Source organism: Panthera tigris, chromosome B2 (genome assembly GCF_018350195.1).
Source record: "Panthera tigris isolate Pti1 chromosome B2, P.tigris_Pti1_mat1.1, whole genome shotgun sequence".
Taxonomy (NCBI): domain Eukaryota; kingdom Metazoa; phylum Chordata; class Mammalia; order Carnivora; family Felidae; genus Panthera; species Panthera tigris.
Window position 1 is genome coordinate 36,552,620 of NC_056664.1, and position 23,455 is coordinate 36,576,074.

General features: G+C 44.9%; 1 protein-coding gene across 5 annotated transcripts in view; it reads right to left on the reverse strand.

The window, feature by feature from the left end:
* The window catches only part of BTBD9 (BTB domain containing 9), a 413,561-nt gene that overhangs the window by 41,678 nt on the left and 348,428 nt on the right, over positions 1–23,455 (reverse strand). The window contains exon 10 of one of the 5 annotated variants that reach the window (XM_042986258.1): positions 19,698–20,163. The exons of the other annotated variants lie outside the window; for them this stretch is intronic. Within the exon in view, the coding sequence (XP_042842192.1) occupies positions 20,103–20,163 (61 nt within the window). The 3' untranslated portion in view covers positions 19,698–20,102. Of the gene's footprint in view, positions 1–19,697; positions 20,164–23,455 lie in introns of those variants that run through there. 5 annotated transcript variants of the gene reach the window in all.

The window sequence follows — 23,455 nt, forward strand, 5'->3', positions numbered from 1 at the left end:
TAACAGGTTCCCATTTCCCAGGTGATGCTGATGAACGGGGGACCCCACTTTGAGATCCACTGTTCTATTTTGTAACAAAGAGGACAAGCCTATGTTACACTAGGTAGAAGGCAGCAAGCTGGAAAAATCATAGGTAGTTTTAGAATAAGGCGACCAGAAAGACATAAGAAGACAATTACGTGGTAGTGAGGATGGGGGACTGACATGGAAGTGATACTGTGGGCAGCAAGAGGGTCTGAGAGAGAAGAGAGAGAATCTGAAGCAGGCTCCATGCTGCTAGTGTGGAGCCTGATGTGGGGCTTGATTTCATGAACTGGGATATCATGACCTGAGGCGAAATTAAGGGTCAGGTGCTATGAGCCACCCAGGTGACCCAGCAGGAAGGTTTTAAATCCAGCTTTCCAAAGTACTCCACAGGTATCCTGGTCAGGTGAAGAGGTTTGCTGGCCAAGGATCACTACCCTGGGAAAGAAGCTGTGTTGGAGCAGGAAGTTCATCAGCCAGTAGTGACAATATCCGGGTTTTGGCTGGTTCTACCACTCACTAGCTTTATGGCCTTGGGCAAATCACTTGATCTCTGGAGTCCTTGCTGTCACACCTGGAAAATACCTATCCTGCAGGGAGTCAAAGGAAGCAGAGGCTGGGAGAGCCCTCTATAAAGAGTTACTATAAATGTCAGAAATCCCTCTGCTGCCACACTACCTGTGTCCTTGAGGGATTTCCACCTGCTGTGGGACCCACCTGACTCTCCCTTCCCTGCAGTCCCTACCTAGTTCCATCTCCCCCCACCCTAAGTGCGGGGGGGGGGGTTCTGCAGGAAGTTACTCAGCACTAAGGTGAGCCCTGCTTTGGACCCTGTTCTCAAGTAGTTGGGTCCTAGGAACTGGCTCTCACCTCATTCCTTGTCATTCAACAAGCACGTTCCAGTAATTATTCTGTACTCAAGTCCACGCCTACCCCCAGGGTCAGCAAACTTTTATTATCAAGGGCCAGAGAGTAAATATTTTAGGCCACATAGCTCCCTGTCACATACTATTCTTTATTTTTTTTTTTACAACCCTTTAAAAATGTAAAAACCATTCTTAGAGGCCATATAAAAACAGGCTGTGGGCCAAATACAGCCCTAACCCCTGCTCTGCTGAATTCCCTCCATTCCCTAAAGTCCTAAGGTCCTGCTATAACCTTTCCAGTCCAACAGTCTATTTCTGAACTCCAATATCCAAGGTGGGGTCTCTGCACCTTGCTTGGAACATTCCCTAAGTACCAGCTCCTAGGCTGTGCTGTTTCTAGAACGACCTCCTGGACCTACCAGACTTCCTCCTAGGACTGCTTATCTGGACTTTTGCCCCTTCCTATTGCAGAGATGTTCTCAAATTTTCTCTTCCATCTCAGCAGGAAGTTGAACCCATGTCCAAGTTCTGACGTTCTTGATCTGGAACATCTACCACCAGTTGCCTGAGTTCTAGCCTATAGGCTGAGTGTGTGTAACACGGACAGAAACTCAACATGGAGAGCCATGTGAAGCTATGATGACTGGGCAACATAACAAAGGAAACACTGGTTGTCTTAATTTTCTTTATTCTCAAATCCCAATGATCAGCAGATTGCGTATTTCTCAGGCACAAACCTTTAATGACTAGTTACACAGGATATGTCATTTCTATGAAATTTAATTTCTAGGTGGGTATGACATTTTGTCTGATAGGGGAAAACAATCAATTTGTTGAGTGTGACTTCCTACACAGTTTTTTGTGAGTGCCCCCCACCCCCCGGAGTGTGCACCAGGTTTGTTAACACTGGCAGCTACTGATGACTGACTAGCTCTTTGTGGAGGGTTTAGTGGGTAGAAGCCACACGCTCCAGTGCTGCTCAGTCTGTTCCTTCAGAGGCAGCACGAGGACATTCATTTATCACATTCTCTTCTTTAGACTAAATAGTCTCTCCTTACTGAATTAGCCACCCACGTCCAGCTTCTTAACTTTCCTCTTTCTGATTAATTCTCAGACTTGAAGCAACCTCCAATTTTGTCCTACCATGTAGGACAGTGTCGGCATCTCACGTGCGACCTGACTGCAGAACAACACAGCCGCACAGGTTTGTAATTCACCAGAACGAGCGAGGCTGGGTGGTCATGACCGCACAGCTTTGTAATTCACTAGGAACAATGAGGCCGGGTGGTCATGAAGTGGGTGTGTGTTCTTACAGCAAAATGAACTCAGCAGTCACTGAAGATGAAAAAGCAGATCACGTTGGCCATTTTTGCCATACGAGCCGTCTAGAAACATTTGTTACACCTTTCCACAGATACGATGACCTAAAATACACACACAAATGATTTCAAACCTTGAGGAAGGCATTCAGCGGTCATCTTGCAGATGCCCTCCACAAAGGTGACGATCAGACCCTCTTTGGCAAATTTATTTTTAATACGGCAGATTGATGGTATTTAACATGGTAATACGGTCTATCAGATTCACGATTCATGAGCTGACATGGCTACCTGTGGCTAAAATATCCAAATAAACAACCGTGGAAGTGAATTTGTTAAACATCAAGATAAAGGTAGGGCAGTCACTTCTTAGGCTGCAGTGTCTGCCTGTCTGGACTGCTGAAGGAGGAGGTGGGGGTGAGTGAGCAGGAGCGCAGGGTGTGTCGCGGGTGGTACGTGTGGTGAGGACAGTATGCTAGGGTGAGCACGCCCCGTCAGCACAGGCCCCCTCCACCTCGGCGCTGTGGTTCTGGGTTACTGACCTTTACCAGCCCCACTGAAGAGCAAGCTGTGTCCTCGTGGCGCCAAGCTGAGTAGAGAGAACCTTTGAATGGGAGTTTACTCTTGGCTTTCTTTGAATAAGCTTCTTTGGCAGTGAGAAAAGCTTCTTACCTCCCCAAAGTAGCTTGTACTTGAAATACGGCTTCTAAGAAAGGGGTGTCACCCTATCAGCATTTTCACTGGGATTTGAAGCTACCCTTCCTGCGTGGTTTGACAATATACACTTGTACTGGCCAACAAGGGATCTTTAACTCAACTCCCATAAAGTTTTACAATGCGTGATTCATTTCAGAAATGAGACCTGATAATGCAGATTTATCACGATGAGAAGCCTGCCTTTAAAATGTGATTTAATGGTGCCTATACTTATTCACTGACATCTTTATAAAACTGTTAGTGTGGAAATATATTTGTCTTTTTGAAAATAAGTCTTCCTTTTACAAGTATTGTGCAATACCAGAGCCATACATTAAAAATGCAGCAGAAAGAGTAGCAGTGGTTTAATTACGCTGAGGCAACACTGCGCTGAGCACTGCCTTCTTCAGATTCTGGCTACACCACCAGGCACGGCAACCATCTCCTCCTTTCCAGCAACCTCCACTCATGCATGTGAGTCCCCAGCTCAGGGCCGCTACTGTAACCAGAGGGTAGAGAGAGGCTCTCCAAGGTCACACAGATACAATAATGCTGTAAATAAACAAGCTACTGATTATGATTTAATGCTGCTTTTCTTCCTACCTTAACTTGGTTTATGAGCAGATCTTGATGATTTAACCTTTCAGCCAATTAGAACAGAAGGTTTGATTGACAGCAAATGAATAAATAACATTTTAGTGCAGGAGATAGAATCATCCTCCCCTATTAATCAGTCCCTCTGCCCGTGTGCAGGTAACACAATATTTATCATGCCACTCTGCTACAGTCCCTTGGGGTGTCATTTCATGGCCTACCAGTAAAAACTTCACATTTACAGCAACTGCCCCTCTATTACTGTCGATAACATCTAATTGATATGTCAAACCTCCAAGGAATGCAGTAAATTGAAACACTGCCTCCCCCAAAGAAAATAAACTGGCAAACAGGTAAGTCAGCACCTGCCTTCTTATAATCCCAGACGCCTCCCGTCCAAAAGCCTCCCACCAGGAGCCCACTGCCACCTTCTTTATTCCAGGCTCAGACACTCAACACCCCACTGTACACACACGAGGCCAAGAGCACCACCAGATTCCTACCCACAGAACGTCAGGGAACCCTGAGCACGGCCCGAGACAAGCCAGTGCCTTTAAATCATTTTGCCAGTGAAAGCCCAGCTAGACTGTGGGTGCCACGAGCATTATGTGCTGTGCAATTTGGAAGAGAGCAGTAACAGCCCAGTAACAGTACTGCAGATTTCCTCTGAAGACCAGGCAGTGCTATCAGAGATGTGATCTCATTTACCTTCCAAATATCCCTACGCGTAGGGAGGAACTGGCATAATTACTCATTGTTCAGAAGAAATGAAACCCAGAGAAGCTAAGAGACTGGTCTAAGCACTTATCATGAATTGGATACATCTGACACTGAAATATAAGGTTTGTCTTAAAAAACAGGACTTTTAGCTACTCAAACATAGCACTTAAAGGTACTAATAAAAATGCTTCAAAATCACACTGATGAAGAGAGAAAGGACTAAATTAGCATTGATAACTCAATCATTTTATTGACTTGACAAAAAACCTCTGATTTTAATAATGGACAAAATGAGATGCAGAATATAATCCCAAGGAGGCACCATGAACTGAAAAGGTTCCAGCTAAAGAATATACAACACTCACCTCTGTCTCTCAAAAATAGGAACACCACATACATCAAAAGTAAATGAGACATCCATATAAAATGTTCACTTATAGCTAGACATGTTACACACATGTAAGCAGGGGGGTGGCCACAGATGGTCTTTCTGGCATATTCCATTCTATCTCCTCTCACTGCTTTCTTTACCCATTCTGTACCTTTTTTTTTTTTTTTTTTAATAGATCTGATGTGGTGTGAACCAGCAGAAATGAAGTTATAATCCTGAGTTTGGGAGAAGATTTGTAGATTATCACAATAAAGAATTTAAAAGGATTCTTTTTTCTTAACTTTGTTTAACATTTATTTTTGAGAGACAGAGACAGACGGCAAACGAGAGAGGGAGACACAGAATCCGAAGCAGGCTCCAGGCTCTTAGCTGTCAGCACAGGGCCCTATGTGGTGCTCGAACCCACAAATTGTGAGATCATGCCCCGAGCTGAAGTTGGATGCTTAACTGACTAAGCCACCCAGGTGCCCCTAATTTAAAAGGATTCTAACAGCTGAACCCACCGAACTGTAGCGCCAGATAACCACCCTTCTAAACACGAGAAGTTGTCCTTGCATAGGCATTTGGGATTTAGATACTCAATTATCTTTCTTTTTACCCAATTCCTCCCCCATCCACAGGTCTGTCCCCACCCTGTCACACTGCTCCTGCTCAACCTTTCCATTTCAGCCAAATGTTTTCTTTTATTTCATTCTTGTTTTGTTTCTTTTTTTTTTTTTAATCATTTAAACCCAGCCCCAACATCTTCCCCTAACTTGCCCAATTTCTCATCTTGCTTTGAAATCCCTGTATTGGTCGGTCTTCTTCCCATAGTCTTTTGGAGTGTCTGGGAGTTCTTTATAATTCTGAAGTATGGATAATTCAGTAGTAAGATTTATTCGAGTCTTTTGGCCTGCACAACCTCTTTTTCTATGTTGTCATTCCTCTTCTTGGATTTATCAGTCTGCCTGGCTCAGCTGGCAAGCCCCTGGCCTTCTGAGCAATATTCCTAATGTTGGATATGGTCACGAGCATACTTCTGGATGAGGGCCATCTCATAATGATGTGAAAGAAAAGGATTGTCAAAATCCAGTGTCACTGCTTGGGGGAAGATGATCCTTGGGGCAAAACCAATGTTGGATGAAAAATACTTAAAAACCTTGCACAAAGCCTTTTAGAGATTACCAGCCAAAGTACACACAATGTACAAAGAGTAGAAATGGAGAGGCTCTGTCTACTGGAAGGTGTGAACATGGGCAAGGAAGTGCCATGAAAGAAGGGTAAACATGTAAAAAAAAAATGCTGTGTAAGAGCAAGATCTGCGGAGAGAAAATGATCTATTACTGAGCCAAACAGTAGTATGTAGCTAATCCAAGCAGAGAGCTGACTTTTTTCCCACTTCTAATTTTCATGATTTATATATTTAATCAGAGTTATCCAAGTATCACCCATTACACACTTGTGCAGCTTAACATGGGACTTGTTTCAGAGCGTGCGTGTCAGGTGGTGCTTACATTGCTTACAAGGCTTGGTCATTCAGGATGGGATTGTAATTTCAAGGTAATAATGAAGTGTGATGCTGCAATTCCACAATTTAATTTGGGTAAACCCATAAATGTGGGTCAGAAAGTCACAGCTTAAGGTAAGTAACTTCTGATGGAATTCTTGCTGGCATGTGGTGAAATGTATGTCTTAATGAGCTTCCCTATGAGATGGGCACATATAGTCGCCATGGACAGGAAGATATGAGAGTATGCTTTCTTTGTGGATGCTCCCCAGGGCGGCCTTTGCACTTGGCCCTGCATGCTTGGTCAGAGGTCCACCTACCCAGCTCTGTGCCTCCAGAGCCTCAAAACCACCCATCTCTTCACCTCCCACAACACCAGGGACAAATGGAATGAGACAAATTGGTTAAGGAAGTTGCCACTTCTTACCCAGTGATGTGTCCCTAGAGGCTCTGGGATCCATTTGAATCAAGTCACCAGCAGTCAAATTCAGTGGTCATGGGAAGAGGTGGGATGCTCAGGATTCATGAAGAAGCTAGTCCAGAAAAACTGGTGAAGGTCAAGGACTTCCCTAGTTGATACGATCTAGGAGAACAGAGGCATTCTCTGGCTCTATAGTGGCTAATGTCCTCCTGCAAAACCACTCCTTTAGTAACTCAAAAAATATTAATATGTGCCAGGTATTATATGGGTATTGGTAATGTAGATATGAACAAAGCAGACAAGGTCCTACTTTCATGAAACTTAAAGTCTACAGCAAAGACAGAAATTAGTAAGTAAATTACAAGCAATGTAATATTATAAATTGTGACAGGTATTATGAAGGAGAAAAACAGGGTGCTATGAGAGAGACTAACAGAGGAGGCCAACTTTGCCTGGAAATGGTCATTTAACCAGTGTGGCTCAATGGTCACTTGAGCAGCCAGGCAAAGAGCAGAGATTAGGGACTACCTTTGAGAGTCCAAAGAAGTGTCAGAGGCAATCTTGGATCTGAAGGAGATTATGACTTAGTTGAAGAGATCTAGTGATGTCTTACTTTTGCACAGAGTTTTACCACTTGGAGATGACCTCATTGTACACGGATTTGAGGCAGGTATGGCACACACATAAAAAGAGACTAACAATACTTGTGCTCAATGAGCGAGCACAGTCCCTTGGCTGGGATGGAATATAAGGCTAGAAGCCAGAGGCAGATTGACTTCTCTGCTTTCCAAGCATCCCAAATCCTAGGGCACAGCAGCCTGCCTTGCCCCAGGGTACTTACCTATTCCTGTTTCCTTACAAAAACACCTGCCCTGACTTGCCCTCTGCTCCACCCACAGGAATGTTAGTTAGGCTTGTTCAAGTTCCTAGAAATAGGTCACCACTGGTTTTAGAGAGGGGATGGGAGTGTGAAACCCTCTCTTTGGAAAAATGCTAAAACGCTGATCCCTATCTCGGTGGTTGGACTGCACAATTCAAAGTATGGTGACTTAGAGAAGTCATGGTCTCCGGGGGTCATCCCAACAGGGGAAGGCGAGTGTTCGCCTTTTTATAGACATGGGATGCAGAGAGTCAGAATGGAAGTGCCCCTCCAAAAAGATGGAGGTGCCCTAGAGCCCCACTTCACCTGCCCCTCCTGCAACCACGAGAAGTTTGTGAGGAGAAAATGGACCATGCCAGCAACACTAGGATCATCTCTTGAACGGCATGCCTAGAGGAATCCCACAAGCCCATCACATTACCTGTCAGAGGCAGTGGACGTTACAGAGATTAGACAGATGCCTGTCAGGCAGCCAACCAGTAACATGGCAGAGGACCCACTCCCCTGGCAGTCGCACCTGCTGTGGACCTGCCCAGCAGCCCAGCCCTTTGTGTGTATGGAGTGGGTACGGATGTGGTTGTGAGTGTGCATGGCTGTGGGGGTGTGCTTGTGGGCATGGATTCACCTCGCTTTGAAAGCCTTTAACTTGCTGGCTCCTTTGCCCTTGTGTCCTGTCATCCCGGGCAAGGGCTCTCCAGGACTTCCCAGGCTCCTCACCCACCTCACCAGCACTCCACCCATTTGAACTGGACTGCCTGCCCCCCTTTCCTGCCTTCTGAGGCCTGTGGCCTGAGAATTAAAGCTGCAGTCCCACAGGCCCCTAGGCTGGGCCCTGGCAGAACAGCTCCTTTTCATATTAAGTTGCTTTTGTAGAGGAAGAAGGGGCTGGGTCTGGGATGGCTGTCAGTCATGAGCCCTTAAATAATGCAGTGATGAAAAACAAACAAAACAAAGCAAGACAGGGCAACAGGAAGGTACTTGAAAGCTTTTACAGATTTGGGACAGTGGGAGCCCCTGCTGGTGCTACAACCTTGAGAAAGGAAAGTCAGTAAATGGGGACTGAATGGCACACAGCAGCCAGCAAGATGGTGGAAGTTCGTAAGGGGTCTGCGAGTATGGGTTAAGCCACGGTCGAGAAGAGTCTGGCTCAGCAGCTTCAATCGGCCCGAGAACAATACACACAACAAAAGAGTGTGAGAGAAGAAAGGTTAAGAATCTAGGGATGATGCCAAGACTTTTGACTCTGGAAAAACAAGTATTAACACTCGCAAAGCTGAGACCTGGACCCAAGAACACTTGTCTCATGGTGCTTGCTCAGGTGTGAGTGCACATGTGTACACGCACACGCATGCACACAGTCACAGAGTTACCTCCCCCAACGTAAGCGGCGTCTGAAGCCATTTGTGGTACCGTGGGGATCCAATTAACCACAGCCTCTCACAAACATTAACACACTAGTTAGACATGAAAAACACTGCTGTGGCCCATCAAAGGCAAGCTATAGCTCACAGAGCAGCCCTGAATAAAACAAAGACCTAAAGACAGCAGGGTTGCTTTGGAAGCAATAGACTTTATGACCACAATTTGACCCAGGATTTTACAGCTGAGACAAGCAGAGGTTTGGGCAGCGCAAGGCTTACAACACTTCACAAGAGTGTCCTGGAGTGGCTTTCTTATCCAACGTGTACCTCCAGCCTCCCCTGTGCAGGCCACTTAACAGGGAGACCAAATGCTGTACCGCAAGGAGACGCAGAACATCATCCAGACGGTCAGGTAGTTCCTTTCTTCAAGTTTTCAAAAATGCTGGGATTCTGATTTCTCTCCAAATGGGACCACTGTTGGGGTCTGTGCTTTGAAGTCCTGGCTATAGGCATTAGTGCTGCCACTTGCTGTTGTTTTAAGGGTACATACTTATTCTGCACTTCCCAGCTTAGATTCTGCTACCCGCTGGCTTCAAATTCCTCAGATTTCTAATCCAGAGATTCTTGAAGGAATGAACAATGAGCCTCTCAAAAATGGCTGTAGAATAAAGAGCCACATGGTGAGGCTGGCCGGATGCTACAGAGCCCTAGACACGCACGGCAGTGACTGTCCTTGTCCCCGTTGCTCTGGTGGGGCAGGACAGAAGGAAAGTGGTTGATGGCACGAGGCGGACGAGACAGCAGGGCTGGCCGGCCACAGTGGCAGCCAGAGTCAGCTGGCTGAGGAAGTGGTTCGAGAGTGCTTCAGAAGTGGCCTCTGCAGAAGTCCGCGACTCTGTGTCTGTGAAGAAAATGAGGGGCCACTCTGTCTTGTGCTTGCGGCTCCTCCTGCTGATGGGGCTCTGAGGGAGAGCATGATGGGAGAAGGCCGCAGTCTCTCCATGCTGAGAACTCAGGCACCAGGACACAGACTGGTGGGCAGACTTGAGAACAGTGGGTTCTGCTGCCATCTGGCACTTCTGGAACAACATGTGTGTGGCCCAGAAGAAGCCCTTCTGCCTCTGTTGGGCCCTTGGCTGTCCAGCCTGCTGACTGGTTGCCCCAGTTCTGCCCCACTGCCCCGGGGCACTAGAGCACAGAGAGAATTTTTCTTGCTCTCCCTAAAGGGCTCCCCACCCCACTTCAGCTTCTCACCCGGAATACCGCTCCCATCCTAGTGTAGATGCTCGTTAACCCTCGTCTCTAACTGCTGCTTCCCTGTTTTCCTGTCTCTTGGTTCTCTTACTGCCAATTCATTCTAGTTACTGTTGTAAGCACAATCTACCTGAACGAAGCACACCTTTAGCAGTCCTCTCTTCTGCATTAGAGGAGACCAAGGTTACACTCCCCATCATGGCATCCAGGGACTTCCACAGTCTGGTCCCAGGTTGTCCCTCCAGCCTTCTCTCCAGCTTGTTCCCTGTTGTCACACTATACTTCAGGGGCAGCCCAGGGTACATTGTTGGACAAATCCTCCTCAGCCCCGAACCAAGAAGGGGAAGTCCCTGGACCTCCCACCCCACTCTCTAGTCATGCCAAACCATGAACACACCAAGCTATTTCACATCCCATGCCCTTGCACACGTCACTCCTGCTGCCTGAGGCACCTCCAAATACCCCTCCCCACCCTACATGGTGCCCCAGCCAGCATCTACTCATCTTTCAAGATTCAGTGTAAGTGGTACCTCCACCAAGAGACCTTTCTTAACCCTTCTCAGCTGGAATGGTCGCTCCCTCCACTGTGTCCCCATTGTACTCAATGAACACTTCTACGGTGGCATCTGGAATACTCTACTGCACTTATTTATTTATTTATGTATGTGTCTCTCTGGACCGTAACGGAGCACCGTAAGTTCAGGAGCTTAAAAAAAATTGTTAAGTGGGAGAGAGTAGATGCTCATTAAATGTGTGTTGAAGGTATGGATAAAAAATGTTAGTGCCGACTGCTGGGGTTCATAGAATTAGTCTCTTTTCCACAAGATGGCTCTGCAGACATTTAAAGATCATTATCAGGGGCACCTGGCTGGCTCATTTGGTAGAGTATGTGACTCTTGATCTGGGGGTTGTATAAATTCAAGCTCCATGTTGGGCATAAAGTTTACTTTAAAAAAAAAAGAGAGAGAGATCATTATCGTGACCTCACAACCCACTTCCTTGGTCTTGTCATACCTGGGTCTTGTTTTATCCTTGGTTCCTTCAGTTGATACCCTGCCCACTCCCCTCCATCATGAATCAGCTTCCTGAACTCTTATCATCTAGTCATCTTCAACGTACCTCTTTAAATATGGATGCATGCGTCCTGACCAACACAGAGCACAAGAGGAAGGTCTCGTGGGTATATGGACACTATGCAGCCAGTGCAGACTAAGACTGCCTCACGTTTGTAGCAGCCTCATCCTAACAGCTCATACTGAGTTTGTGGTCAACTAAAACCACAGCTTTTTTTCACATAAACATTTCTCAAGCTTCACAGCCCCCATACTGTGCTGTACAATTGATTTTCTGAACCTAAATGGAGGGCATCACATTTATTCCCATTAAAACCCATCCTGTTGGTTTGGTGCCACATTAGAGGATGGAGAGATCATTTTAAATCTCACGTCTGCCTTCTGTCTTCTTTCAGGGCATTGATTAAAACAGTGAAATGTTGAAATGTCCAGGACTAAGGACAGAGTCAAAAGGTATATACCAGGAGCTCTTTCTCTCCTCTCTCTCATCCGTACTCTGGCTCCCCGTCCAGTCCATCAGCAGTATGTTTTCCATAGCCAACCACTTCCCATCATCCCCAGTGTCACCACCTTAGTCTGAGACCCTATCATGGCTTTTCAGGGTTATAGCACCAGCCTCCTTACTGGTCTCTCAGTTCCATATTTACCTCCCTTCAATTCATTTCTCACACAGCCACCAGAGTGATCTTTAAAAAGTAGAAATCAGTTCATACCACTCGTTTGCTTAAGACCCTCCAACAACTCCTCATTGCTCTTAATTTTTAATTTGTTTATTATTAATGTTTACTTATTTTTGAGAGAGAGAGAGAGACAGAGCATGAATGGGGGAGAGGCACAGAGAGAGAGACACACACACACACAGAATCTGAAGCAGGCTCCAGGCTCCGAGCTGTCAGCACAGAGTCCGATATGGGGCTCGAACTCACGGACCGTGAGATCACGACCTCAGCCGAAGTTGGATGCTTAACTGACTAAGCCACCCAGGCGCCCCTCCCCATTGCTCTTAGAATGAAACTTGCACTCCTTACACCAAGACCTAAAGGTCATATACGATCTGAGAGGTCCTGGCCTCTCCATCCCATCTCATACCACTCTCTGACTCCTTCCTCAAGCTTTGGCAACCCCAGCTATTTCTCTGTTCTGCACATACACCAAGTTCATTTCTTCTTTGTGACCTTAAATTTTCCCGAAATTCTCTTTCCCCAAGCCTTTGTAAGGCTGGCTTCTATATCACTGAGCTCAAATGTCACTTTGTCAGAGAGGCCTGAGCTCAAGTAGCTGCTTTTTGCCTAGCACAGCCTCATCACTATCTATTATTCTGTTTGATTTTTTTCATAGCATTTATCCGTAGCTGGAAGTTTCTTATTTATGTTATTGCCTGTTTCCCCCTGCTAAGATGTATACTTGATGTAAGTACGTATCTTGTCTACTCTTGTTCAGTGCCTAACACTTAGTGGGTGCTCAATTTATTTGTTAAATGGATGAATAACAGTGAGAATTACGGAATCAGGAGAAACGAAATAAATTTGCTATGACTTCCCTTGTATTAATAAAAATGGTTCTTGGTTCCTTTCTTACCATTGTTGTTATCAACTTTGGTTTGTTATCAATATTTTATGATGCTATTAAAGAATCGAACAGAATTACCAGCAGTGAGTTAGGTCAGACAATAATTGGTAGTAAAAATGTATTATGTGAGATAACACAGACATGCCACTTAAAAACCATGCACTCTGAGAGACCTCTAGTATGATGTTGGTGCAGAATTAACATGTCACATGTAGCTCTGTGGTTACAGGATTAGATTGTTTTCACATCACAAGGACCATTTATGAGGGCTGTTGCTCAATCAGGTCAAGTTCATGTAAATGTCTCTAACCTGTGCATTTATATATGCTTATTCTAGTGTAACATTAGGGGCAAGAATCATTCTGATTTTAAAATTTGAATTTTATTGACTTAGAGTCCCATTACAATGTCAGACTCTATAGAAGGAACTCATACTGTTGACCTGGTATCCAACATATTAAGTGGGCTAGAAATGGGGCTGCAATGGCTCAGTGGTGGCCCAGCCACATGTGAGGAAAATAGGACCATTCTTTTTACTATGTAAGCAAGGCCCTCTGGTCTGTATTTTGCTCTCTTCTCACCCCAAAGCCTCAGAATGAAATCTCTGAATTTGCATTTGTAAATTAAAAATGCATTAGAGCAGTAATCCCTGGCCCAGCCACACAGGAGCAGGAAACAGGAGAGAAGGGAAAAGTGAATTTCTTAACCATGCCTCTCTTCTTCCTTCTCGAAGGAATTGCAAGGACAAGGCGGAGAAAATGTAGTGGGGAGAAGTTATGTTTCTCTGCTGCGGTCTCAGTGTAGTCTCTTTCTAGGAGCTAAGAGCCCACCAACAGCAGTGTGGTCCTTCTGTGAGCCAAAGCTGCAGGGGGTCTGGAAGCTGGAATTCATGCTAACAAAACGGGGCAATGTGAGGGCCTTCCTACTGTGAGGAGCTGTCCCTAGTCCCTAACACGAGTCCTTCCTGCTTCGTGCAAGGGTACTTTTAGCCCCCACCTGGGAATGCTCCACTGACTCTTTGTTCTGTTTAAAAAATAACAGCTTTAGTGTGATATAATTCACGTACCATAAAATTCACCCTTTCAAAGTGTACAATTCAATGGTTTTTAGTATATTCACGGAGTTGTGCAAACTGTCATCACAATCAAACAGTTTCATCTCCCCCAGAAGAAACGCCTTGCCCTTTAATGGTCATTCCCCATTCTCCCCAACACCCTCAGCCCCTGGGAGCCCATAGTCCACTTTCTGTTTCTATGATGGATTTGCCTATTCTGGACATTGCAGATACATGGATCATATAATACACAGCTTCTTTCATGTAGCAAAATGTTTTCAAAGTTCATCCGGGTTGCAGCATGTATCAGTACTCCGTTCCTTTATTTATGGCCAAATACTATTCCATGGATGTACCACATTTGTTTATCCATTCATCAGTTAGTAGACTTTTGGAGTGTTTCCAATTTGAGGCCACTATGACTAGTGCTGCTGTGAATGGACACACATGTCCGAGCTTTTATGTGGACATACGTTTTCACTTCTCTTGAGTGTATGCCTAGAAGGGGAGTCTCTGGGTCCCGCAGTTCCTTTTTGACGACTATGTTATCCACGAGCTCCTTAAGTTCCAGCAGTGACTTTTAAGTTCTAGATCAGGACACACATGGTCTCCTGGATCCTTCATGCACATTAGCATGTACTGAACTTGTACCAATGGCAGGAACATGGAAGTGAACAAACCAGATTCAGTTCTGCCCTCCTTACCATGCAATTAAAATACTTTCTTCTGAACCCTTTAAGTGGCTTCGTCATTTAGCCAGGCCTGAAATCCTCCGCTTCCTTGCTAAGTCTGTGAGTCCAGTTTCAGGGCTGATCAAGGAAGAGCGGTTCCCACATTTAGCTGAGTTGGGGATTCTAGCTATTCCACGTTTAGTCTGGAGGGGTCGTGATGCACTTCATAGAGAACAAACACTAGGCTGGGCATAAAGGATGACCCAGAATTCGCCAGAGAAGGGGCAGGGGTTAGGGATGGACAATAAAGACCAGCATTTGAGGTAGGAGCAATAACATATGGACGTTCCACCAAGACGAGAAAGCACAGATCAGGTCCAGAGAACAAGGAGGGGCCCACGGCATTGAAAGCAGAGGGCGGATACAGAAGCAAGAGGAAAAGAGGTGGATGTGAAGTTTGGGGTCAGACTGTAGGATCTTGCAGAGATCCTACAGATGTCAGGCAGAGACACCTGGATTGTGGGCAAGTGGTGGTATGATAGCTCTGTTTTATAATGGCAACTATAGAGGCAGAAAGGGAAGAGAGACAGGAGGTGGAGGGGGAGGCTGCGGAGACCAGCTGAGAGTCGGTGAGAAGACAGAAGCAAACACAATCGATCTAGACAATGGAAAGAAATGAGTTGAGTATGATTAGATGTTTCTAGGTTGGGGGAATAAATGGATGTGAATATAGAAGAAGGCATTAGCTTGTGTGGGACAGCAGGGGAGAAGGAAGTTGAGAAGAGTGGACCCTGAGGAGTCTGTGAGACGGCCCCCTCGGGGTTCTCGTTAGAGGACACTGTGGGCCATCATGTGAAGCTGGTCGTGGAGGTTTCGCCATCCCCTGCTCTCTCTGGACGTCTACAGCCCCACAGGCTGCTGCTGTCCCTTGCTGACAGAGGATGCTTTTACGGGCAGGGGTAAAATGGAGAACCCCGGTGCTAGCTCTCTTGGCTCATATCTACACGAGTGCCTCAAATGTAAAGGAAACCAATGAGATATTTCCTTCATCATCTCTCTACACTAGCCTCTGAGAGACACAAAGACAAATGAGTGGGGCTGGCATAGTCTCTGCTTCCTAACAGATCAGTCATCCGTGCATCTGGCAGGTACACTCCACCTCTCCCACCCCACCCCTTTCTCTTCCCTGAATGAGGTTTTTTTTAACAATAATTTTTTTATTGAATGTCTGATGTGTAACTTTGTGTAAGTTTAAGGTGTACAGTGTGTTACTTTGATACATTTACATATTATCATATGATTGCCATTGTAGTGATATTTATCAGTTACATAATTATAGTATAACATTGTTGTCTATATTTATTATACTGTGCAATAGATCGCTAGGACTTATTTACTACTTGTTGCAAGTTTGTACCCTTAAACACCGTCACTCTTATGCACCACCCCATCCCCTGGTAACTGCCATTTTACTTTGTGTGTGTGTGTGTGTGTGTGTGTGTGCGCATGTGCGCGCGCACTTTACAGGTTTGGCCTTTTTAGGTGCCACATATAAATGATAAACAGTATTTATCTTTCTCCGTCTGACTTATCTTGCTTAGCATAATGTGCTCAAGGTCCATTGATGTGGTCACAAATGGCAGGATATCCTCCGTTCTCACGACTGAGTAATACACCATTATGTATACACACCACATCTTTTTTATTCATGGAATGACTTAGGTTCTTAAGAAACTCAGAGACTTTTTTGTTTGTCAATAGACTGAAAGTTTTGCCTTCCAAGGGCTTCCTAGGGAGACCTATGATGTAGAAAGTCCACTTTCCAGGGCTCAAGGAGGAGTTCAGTGAATTCTCAACCTGATTCAGGACACAGAACAATGAGTATGAATGTAGTGCTGACTCTCCCTTGTGTGCAGTGCATGCCAAAATATTTGTTGAAAGAAGCCCCTTTTATGCTTTCCAATGATTAGAGATGTAGAATCAGCTTCAGCCAGAAGTATTCGGGAAAAACTCTTGGAGCCATCAGCACCAGTCCAACACCAGAGGCGAAGGTGGTCTTGTCTGCCCAGGCTGAGGAGAGTGCCAGAGGAGCAAATGGGAGGGGGTATGCGCTACACATGGAACCTCCCGCCTAATCTGAACCATCCCGGCAGAAAAGGAGGGTAGAAAACAGGGAACAACCCAGAAAAGTTTTTATCATGTTCCCTAAGAAACCTGAGATAAATAAGGATTCTTAAATAGAAAGAGATAAAAGATACAAGAGAGAGGTAGCATAGCATAAAGTTCTTCCCAGAAGGTTCCTGACTGTCATTGGACTTAGAGCTGCAGTTCATTTAATGAGGCCTTTTAATTTTTTTTTATTTATTTAAAAAAAAATTTTTTTTTTTAACATTTATTTATTTTTGAGACAGAGAGAGACAGAGCATGAACGGGGGAGGGTCAGAGAGAGAGAGGGAGACACAGAATCGGAAACAGGCTCCAGGCTCCGAGCTGTCAGCACAGAGCCCGACATGGGGCTCGAACTCACAGACCATGAGATCATGACCTGAGCCGAAGTCGGCCGCTTAACCGACTGAGCCACCCAGGCGCCCTTAATGAGACCTTTTTAAACGAGTCTCTCTGGATCACGGATTACTATCACATAAAGAGGTCAAGCTTCCTCCTAAAGCCCAGGCTTCCTCCTGCCTGCTCTAGCAAGCTCTTCCCAAGGGATGCTCCACTCATCCTGTTCCTGAATCCACCCAGTGAGGAGCTAGGCCTATAGGGTTTTTAATCCAAAATGTAGGCAGGGTGGTCACACTTCCTTAGATGGGAGACTACTTTTTTTTTTTTTTAATTTTTTTTTCAACGTTCTTTATTTATTTTTGGGACAGAGAGAGACAGAGCATGAACGGAGGAGGGGCAGAGAGAGAGGGAGACACAGAATCGGAAACAGGCTCCAGGCTCCGAGCCATCAGCCCAGAGCCTGACGCGGGGCTCGAACTCACGGACCGCGAGATCGTGACCTGGCTGAAGTTGGACGCTTAACCGACTGCGCCACCCAGGCGCCCCTGGGAGACTACTTCTCTACAGACATGTAGGAGGGCTCAGGTTTTTGATCTCCTGGACAGAGAGCAAGAATTTGGTTTGGATTAGTTTCAATCTCATTTTCCACTCTTCCGTAGTGATAACCCTTATCTAATTAATTCCCTGTAAGTCTGAAAAACCTGTGTTCCCATTCCATTAAGAAAAAATGCCCCCAAAATATAATCCCTCATCATTCATTCATAAGTTCATTCATTCATTTGCTCACGAATCATTTCTAAGCTCCTACCACATGTCAGTCTGTGTGCTGAGTTTTGGTGATTCAGAAACAAATAAGACATAGTCCCAGACCCTCGAGGAGTATCAGACAAACCTGTAAATATATCTGAGGACACAGTTAATTGCTGTAACCACAGCCTCAACACCAGCAGTGGGTATTTCCAGAGGAGCACAAAACCCCCTTAACCCCATTCTGTTACAGCCGGCACAGGGCTAGGCAGAGAGCAGGGGCTCAATGAAAAGCGATCCACGGCCATTGCACGATTAACGCGGCTTCACTTTGCCTGCCAAAGCCTTTCAATTCTTCCCTTTTGGCAGATAGAGTTTACCATGAAGCAATAGCCTTGCTACTAAATGACAGAGGAACGCGCTCTGAGGGTGGATGACCTTTGTATTCATTTAAACAACTCAACCTTTCTCAACCAGAACAGTCATCCACCTCCACTTGTGAACCTGAATTCGGCTGCCACATTTGCATGCATAATGTACTGAAAAGCCTCCTTTATAATGTTTACTTCTATGTTTCTTCCAAATGAAATCACTGAAGGGCAAATTTGATTTTCAAATCAGTTTTAAAACATCTGCCTTCTAAAAAAGTAAGAGTAAAGAGATAAGGCTTTTAGATTAAAGGCAAGGGCTAATTATTTTAACTGATACCACGGTGTCCATGCTAAAAATACAAATGTTAAAACATTTTTTTAAAAAAAATTTTTTTTTTCAACGTTTATTTTATTTTTGGGACAGAGAGAGACAGAGCATGAACGGGGGAGGGACAGAGAGAGAGGGAGACACAGAATCGGAAACAGGCTCCAGGCTCCGAGCCATCAGCCCAGAGCCCGACGCGGGGCTCGAACTCACGGACCGTGAGATCGTGACCTGGCTGAAGTCGGACGCTTAACCGACTGCGCCACCCAGGCGCCCCAAAACATTTTTAATGCATACCCACCATCTACTGGATGTTAATATTTCATTAGGAAACGGCTTCCAGTCATGAGGTGTGTACTTAGTGACTGTAGAAGGAAGAGGTGAACTTCCTGACCCTTCTTTCAACACAGAGTCATTTAACCTCTATTCGTTGTTCTACATGACCACGTTTCTTTCAAATATAACTTTAGTGTATGTATTACAGCTTTTATCTCCAGGAAGCTCAAGGTATTTAATATATTTCATTTTATTTATTTATTTTTCACTCAACAACAAGAATATCAGAGGTTGCAGGCCTCTCTCTAGAGGTGGAGCTCCTCGTAGCTGTTTGGGCCCGGTTCATGGCAACAAATGAGAGTTTCCAGGGGCTAGGGAGAGGACAGAGAAGCAGCTGGCTCTACCTCACATGCAGGAGTTTATTAAAGCTCACATATATATTTTATATGCATAGCATACATGCATGTTGGTGTCGGTACATCTGTCCAGCCAACACATACCCTAGTAGGACTTGAGAATTGTGGTATGTAAACTTTAGAAGGAACATTAGAGATAAATCCATTGTACTTTATGTTTTACATAACTGTTTCACATTTTTGTTGATAACAATGAACTGTACTATTTTAATAAGTACAGTTCCCAGAGCCTGCACATAAGCCTTTGGTGTTTTACAGAGGTGGAGACAGAGGTACAGGGAGAGTAAAGGACTTGCCCTAGGATGCTTGGCCAGTCAGAGGCAGAACTATGGTTGAGAGCCAAGCCTCCTGATGTCTAGTCCAGGGATTTTTATTCTGCACGTGCAGTTAATGGTACTGTATTGCACACTTTCCCTTTCTGGTGGAAAGATACTGGTAAGTACTTCAAGAACAAAATCCCTAATATAAAGGCGGAGATTGAAATATTTTACATTAAACCCAAACAATTCCAACACAGATTTTCATTTTTTATCCATGCGCACGTTATTTCATCCACTAGCCTGTGCCCTCCTTGGGGGCGGGGCTCTGATGTCTCTACCAGCCGGGGGCCTGGGAAGCAGTAGGTGAACAGTAAACTGCTAACCCACAGACAGCCTGCACTTCACACTCTCGGTAGTCAACTGGATGCTTGCCTGGCATAGTTCCAACCTCACAGAAGGTACCTCATAAAAATGGGTTGAATGAATCAATCAAGATCTGCACAGGCTTCCTGCCGGGAAAAAGGAAGCCCTGAGAGGGGGGCAGGTGGGCCTGAAGGGCTAGAGCATCGGCTGACGTGAAGCCAAGGGCTGGCTACATTTCCCTAGCCCTAATCTTTTAGAAACAACTTTCAGGACTGATGTACAAATGCAGCTGTGAAGGGAGAAATGATTCTGAAATTTGAGTCTGGCGAGGAGGACTCGGTTTCAGCGTGAACTTCATTTGGCCCTCAGCAGCACTGGCTGAAGCAGAACAACTGAAGTCACCAATTTCAAGGTTTAAGATAGAGAGGTCAGTAACGAGGACGAGCCTGACATGCTCACCTTAGCGGCAAGTGGCCCCAGACCTAAGGTGCACACCAGATGGAAAGGTGACTGAAGAACAACTAGAAATCAGGTAAAAAAAAAAAAAAAAAGTAAATAACACAATTACAAAGATGTCTGTAACCAACATCTCCTATTTTTATCAAAATGTCTGCTTTATCCAAAGCAGACATATGTGAATATTCCTTTGACCCTTAGATCTTCCCTTTTTTGTGCCGTGGCTCTCTCTGGCAATCTGGTGAAGCCTATGAACCCCTTTCTCAGAATGTTTTCGAATGCATACAACCAAACATGCAGGGAAACCAATGATAATGAACTACAGTGCTGTCCACAGACCCCATGGACAAAAGGACACTGAAAGACACCTGGCAGGAGGCAAAAAGAATAAGCCTCATCACCTGACATAATTGTGCTACGTGGCATAAGACTTCAGAACCTGGACAGAACTGGAGACTCTAGACCTCCTTCTATCAGAATCCTCATTTCTCAAGAAAACATGAAGTTAGATGCTCTTATTAAGGGAAAGGAATGCCTCATTAAGAAACGATGACATCACTCATCATCAGGGAAATACAAATCAAAACCACAATGAGATACCACCTCACAGCTATCAGGATGGCTAACATTAACAACTCAGACAATGGCAGATGTCAGTGAGGATGTGGAGAAAGAGGATCTCTTTTGCATTGTTGGTGGGAATGCAAGCTGGTGCAGCCACTCTGGAAAACAGTATGGAGATTCCTCAAAAAACTAAAAATAGAACTACCTTACGACCCAGCAATTGCACTACTAGTCATTTATCCAAGGGATACAGGTGTGCTGTTTCAAAGGGACACATGTACCCCCATGTTTATAGCAGCACTATCAACAATAGGCAAAGTATGGAAAGAGCCCAAATGTCCATTGACAGATGAAAGATAAAGAAAATGTGCTATATACACACACACACACACACACACACACACACACACACACACACACACTACTCGACAATCAAAAAGAATGAAATCTTGCCATTTGCAACTACGTGGATGGAACTGGATGGTATTATGCTAAGTGAAATTAGTCAGAGAAAGACAAAAATCATATTTCACTCAAATGAGACAAAACAGATGAACATAAGGGAAGGGAAACAAAAATAATATAGAAACAGGGAGGGGGACAAAGCATAAGAGACTCATAAATACGGAGAACAAACTGAGGGTTACGGGAGGGATTGTGGGAGGGGGGATGGGCTAAATGGGTAAGAGGCATGAAGGAATCTACTCCTGAAATCACTGTTGCATTATATGCTAACTTGGATGTAAATTAAAAAATAAATTATTTAAAAAAAAAAGAAACAAAGCGGTTTTTATATTGCTTTCCCCATGCCCTTTCCCCCATATCCTCCCTGGTATTTACTTTTCCTCCTCAGCTTCCCTTTCGAAACAGAATGGAGACCAGGAATTGGCAACACTCGTGCAAATTTTAGGTCTTCTCTTTGAAAATACAATTCTGTTTTTTCCACAGCAACCTCCCCTTTACTTTACTTTTCACTGTAGTAAAATTAACAAATCATCTGACTTATACATTGCTAAAGAACAACACTGGTCTGTAACATCATTTCGAACAACTTAGAAAGCTACCCCAACCTGCAAATCCAAACATCCCACACCCTACCGAAGGCTGAGCAGTAACACCCAAGTCAAAGGTAGGGCAAACCACTTCTGCTTTGAAGGAAAGACCACTGTCATCACACCTGTCTGCCAACACACAAGTTCTGTCTGTATCGGGGGTCTCCATGTAAAGTTCCTAAGTAAGAGGATCACAAGAGCTATAAACCCTACCTTAATTAAATCAATCTTAGTACACCCAAAGACAACACGCTAGGCTAGAAATCAAATCCCAGGAAACAACTGGAGAATGTGGGCACCGGGTAATGGTAGGGCTCCAGAGGTTTTGGCAGAAAATGGGTCGTTCTATTGGCACTTGATTAAAAATCTGCTTCCACCTGGGTCAGTGCGTTTCACAGGCACGATTCAGCTCTGCATGCAGAGTAGCCGTGTCAATGGAAGGCCCCGCGGGAGGAAAAAAAGAAAAGCAGTAGCTCCCCAAACCCCAGAGCCACTGAAATGGTATATCTGGATTCGTATCTGGGAAACAAAAGAGCTGCGAGAATATGATGTACCAAATGGATGAGAAGCACTTTCTTTGAGCAACACTGTCACCGCTGTGGGGTCTGCAGGAAGCCAGGTCTCTGCCCAAGCACACGCTCCTCCCCACATCTCCCTGATCAGCGGTCTAACTTGGTAAAAGCGCGACTTGCTTGCTTTTTAGTTCTAATACATTGTCTTTATAAACCGCACACTAGTTCTTGTGTAATTTGGATGAATCTTCAAGCAGACATGAAGAGCAAACAATCACTGGGCTTCAGTTTGCTTTTTAGGTGACACTTGGAAAGAGAGTCTTTTTTGATGTGTAATGTTGTTTTTGAACTAGACTACAGGCAAGTGGTCCATCTTCTCTTTTCCTCGTGATCCCACATGGAGCTCTGCACGCAGAGAGGATCAATCTATCACTCTGATGGAAAAAATGCAACCGTTTGTGCCAGAAAGGCACAATCGTCTTTTAAATGTGAGGTCAGCTCAGGCAACTTCTGCACCTTAGTTGCAGCCATTCACTGACATCCTGGTGTTAGCAGGTCAGACACACCGAAGTGCCAGGCAAGAAATCCACAGGAAGGCCAGCTCTGTGACAGACAAATGGCAGTGCCCAGTGATCACGAAGTACCAGGGCTCCCATCAGCATGATTCATAAGATCTCCCTGATATCACAAACTCAACAGCTGTTGGTCTTGCTTAGGCCATCTGATAGGGATAAGTGGTTACCAAGAGGCCCGCAGAAATGAACGAATGAATAGATAATGCAAGCAGCATCTCAGAAAGGGAGAAGACTGTCTGATGAAAAGGCAATCTTAATTCATTACAGGGAAACACTGAATTTTATGGTCTTCTGAGCATCAAGGGAAAGTCAGGAGATGACTTTAAACAGAGGTGAAGGGATTTCAACGTAAAGCTTGAGTCCATTTCTTTTCTGAAAGTATTTCCCAATGATTAAAAAGAAATCATAGTAAGAACCCCATCCAGTCTTGACAGTGTGTGACTCGGAAGAGAAAAGTACACAGCATAATAGCCCTCTTCCTCTCAGGGAAGAGCACCAAGTCATCTAGGGTAAATTCACTTTATACCTAAGATATAATCTCTTACAGGAAATTTAAAACAATAACTTGAGACTTGGCAGTTTTATCATCCAAGCTATTGGGCTAAGCTTCAAGCTACTAATCCCTTGAGGAAAAGCATAGCCAGGAGACAGCTA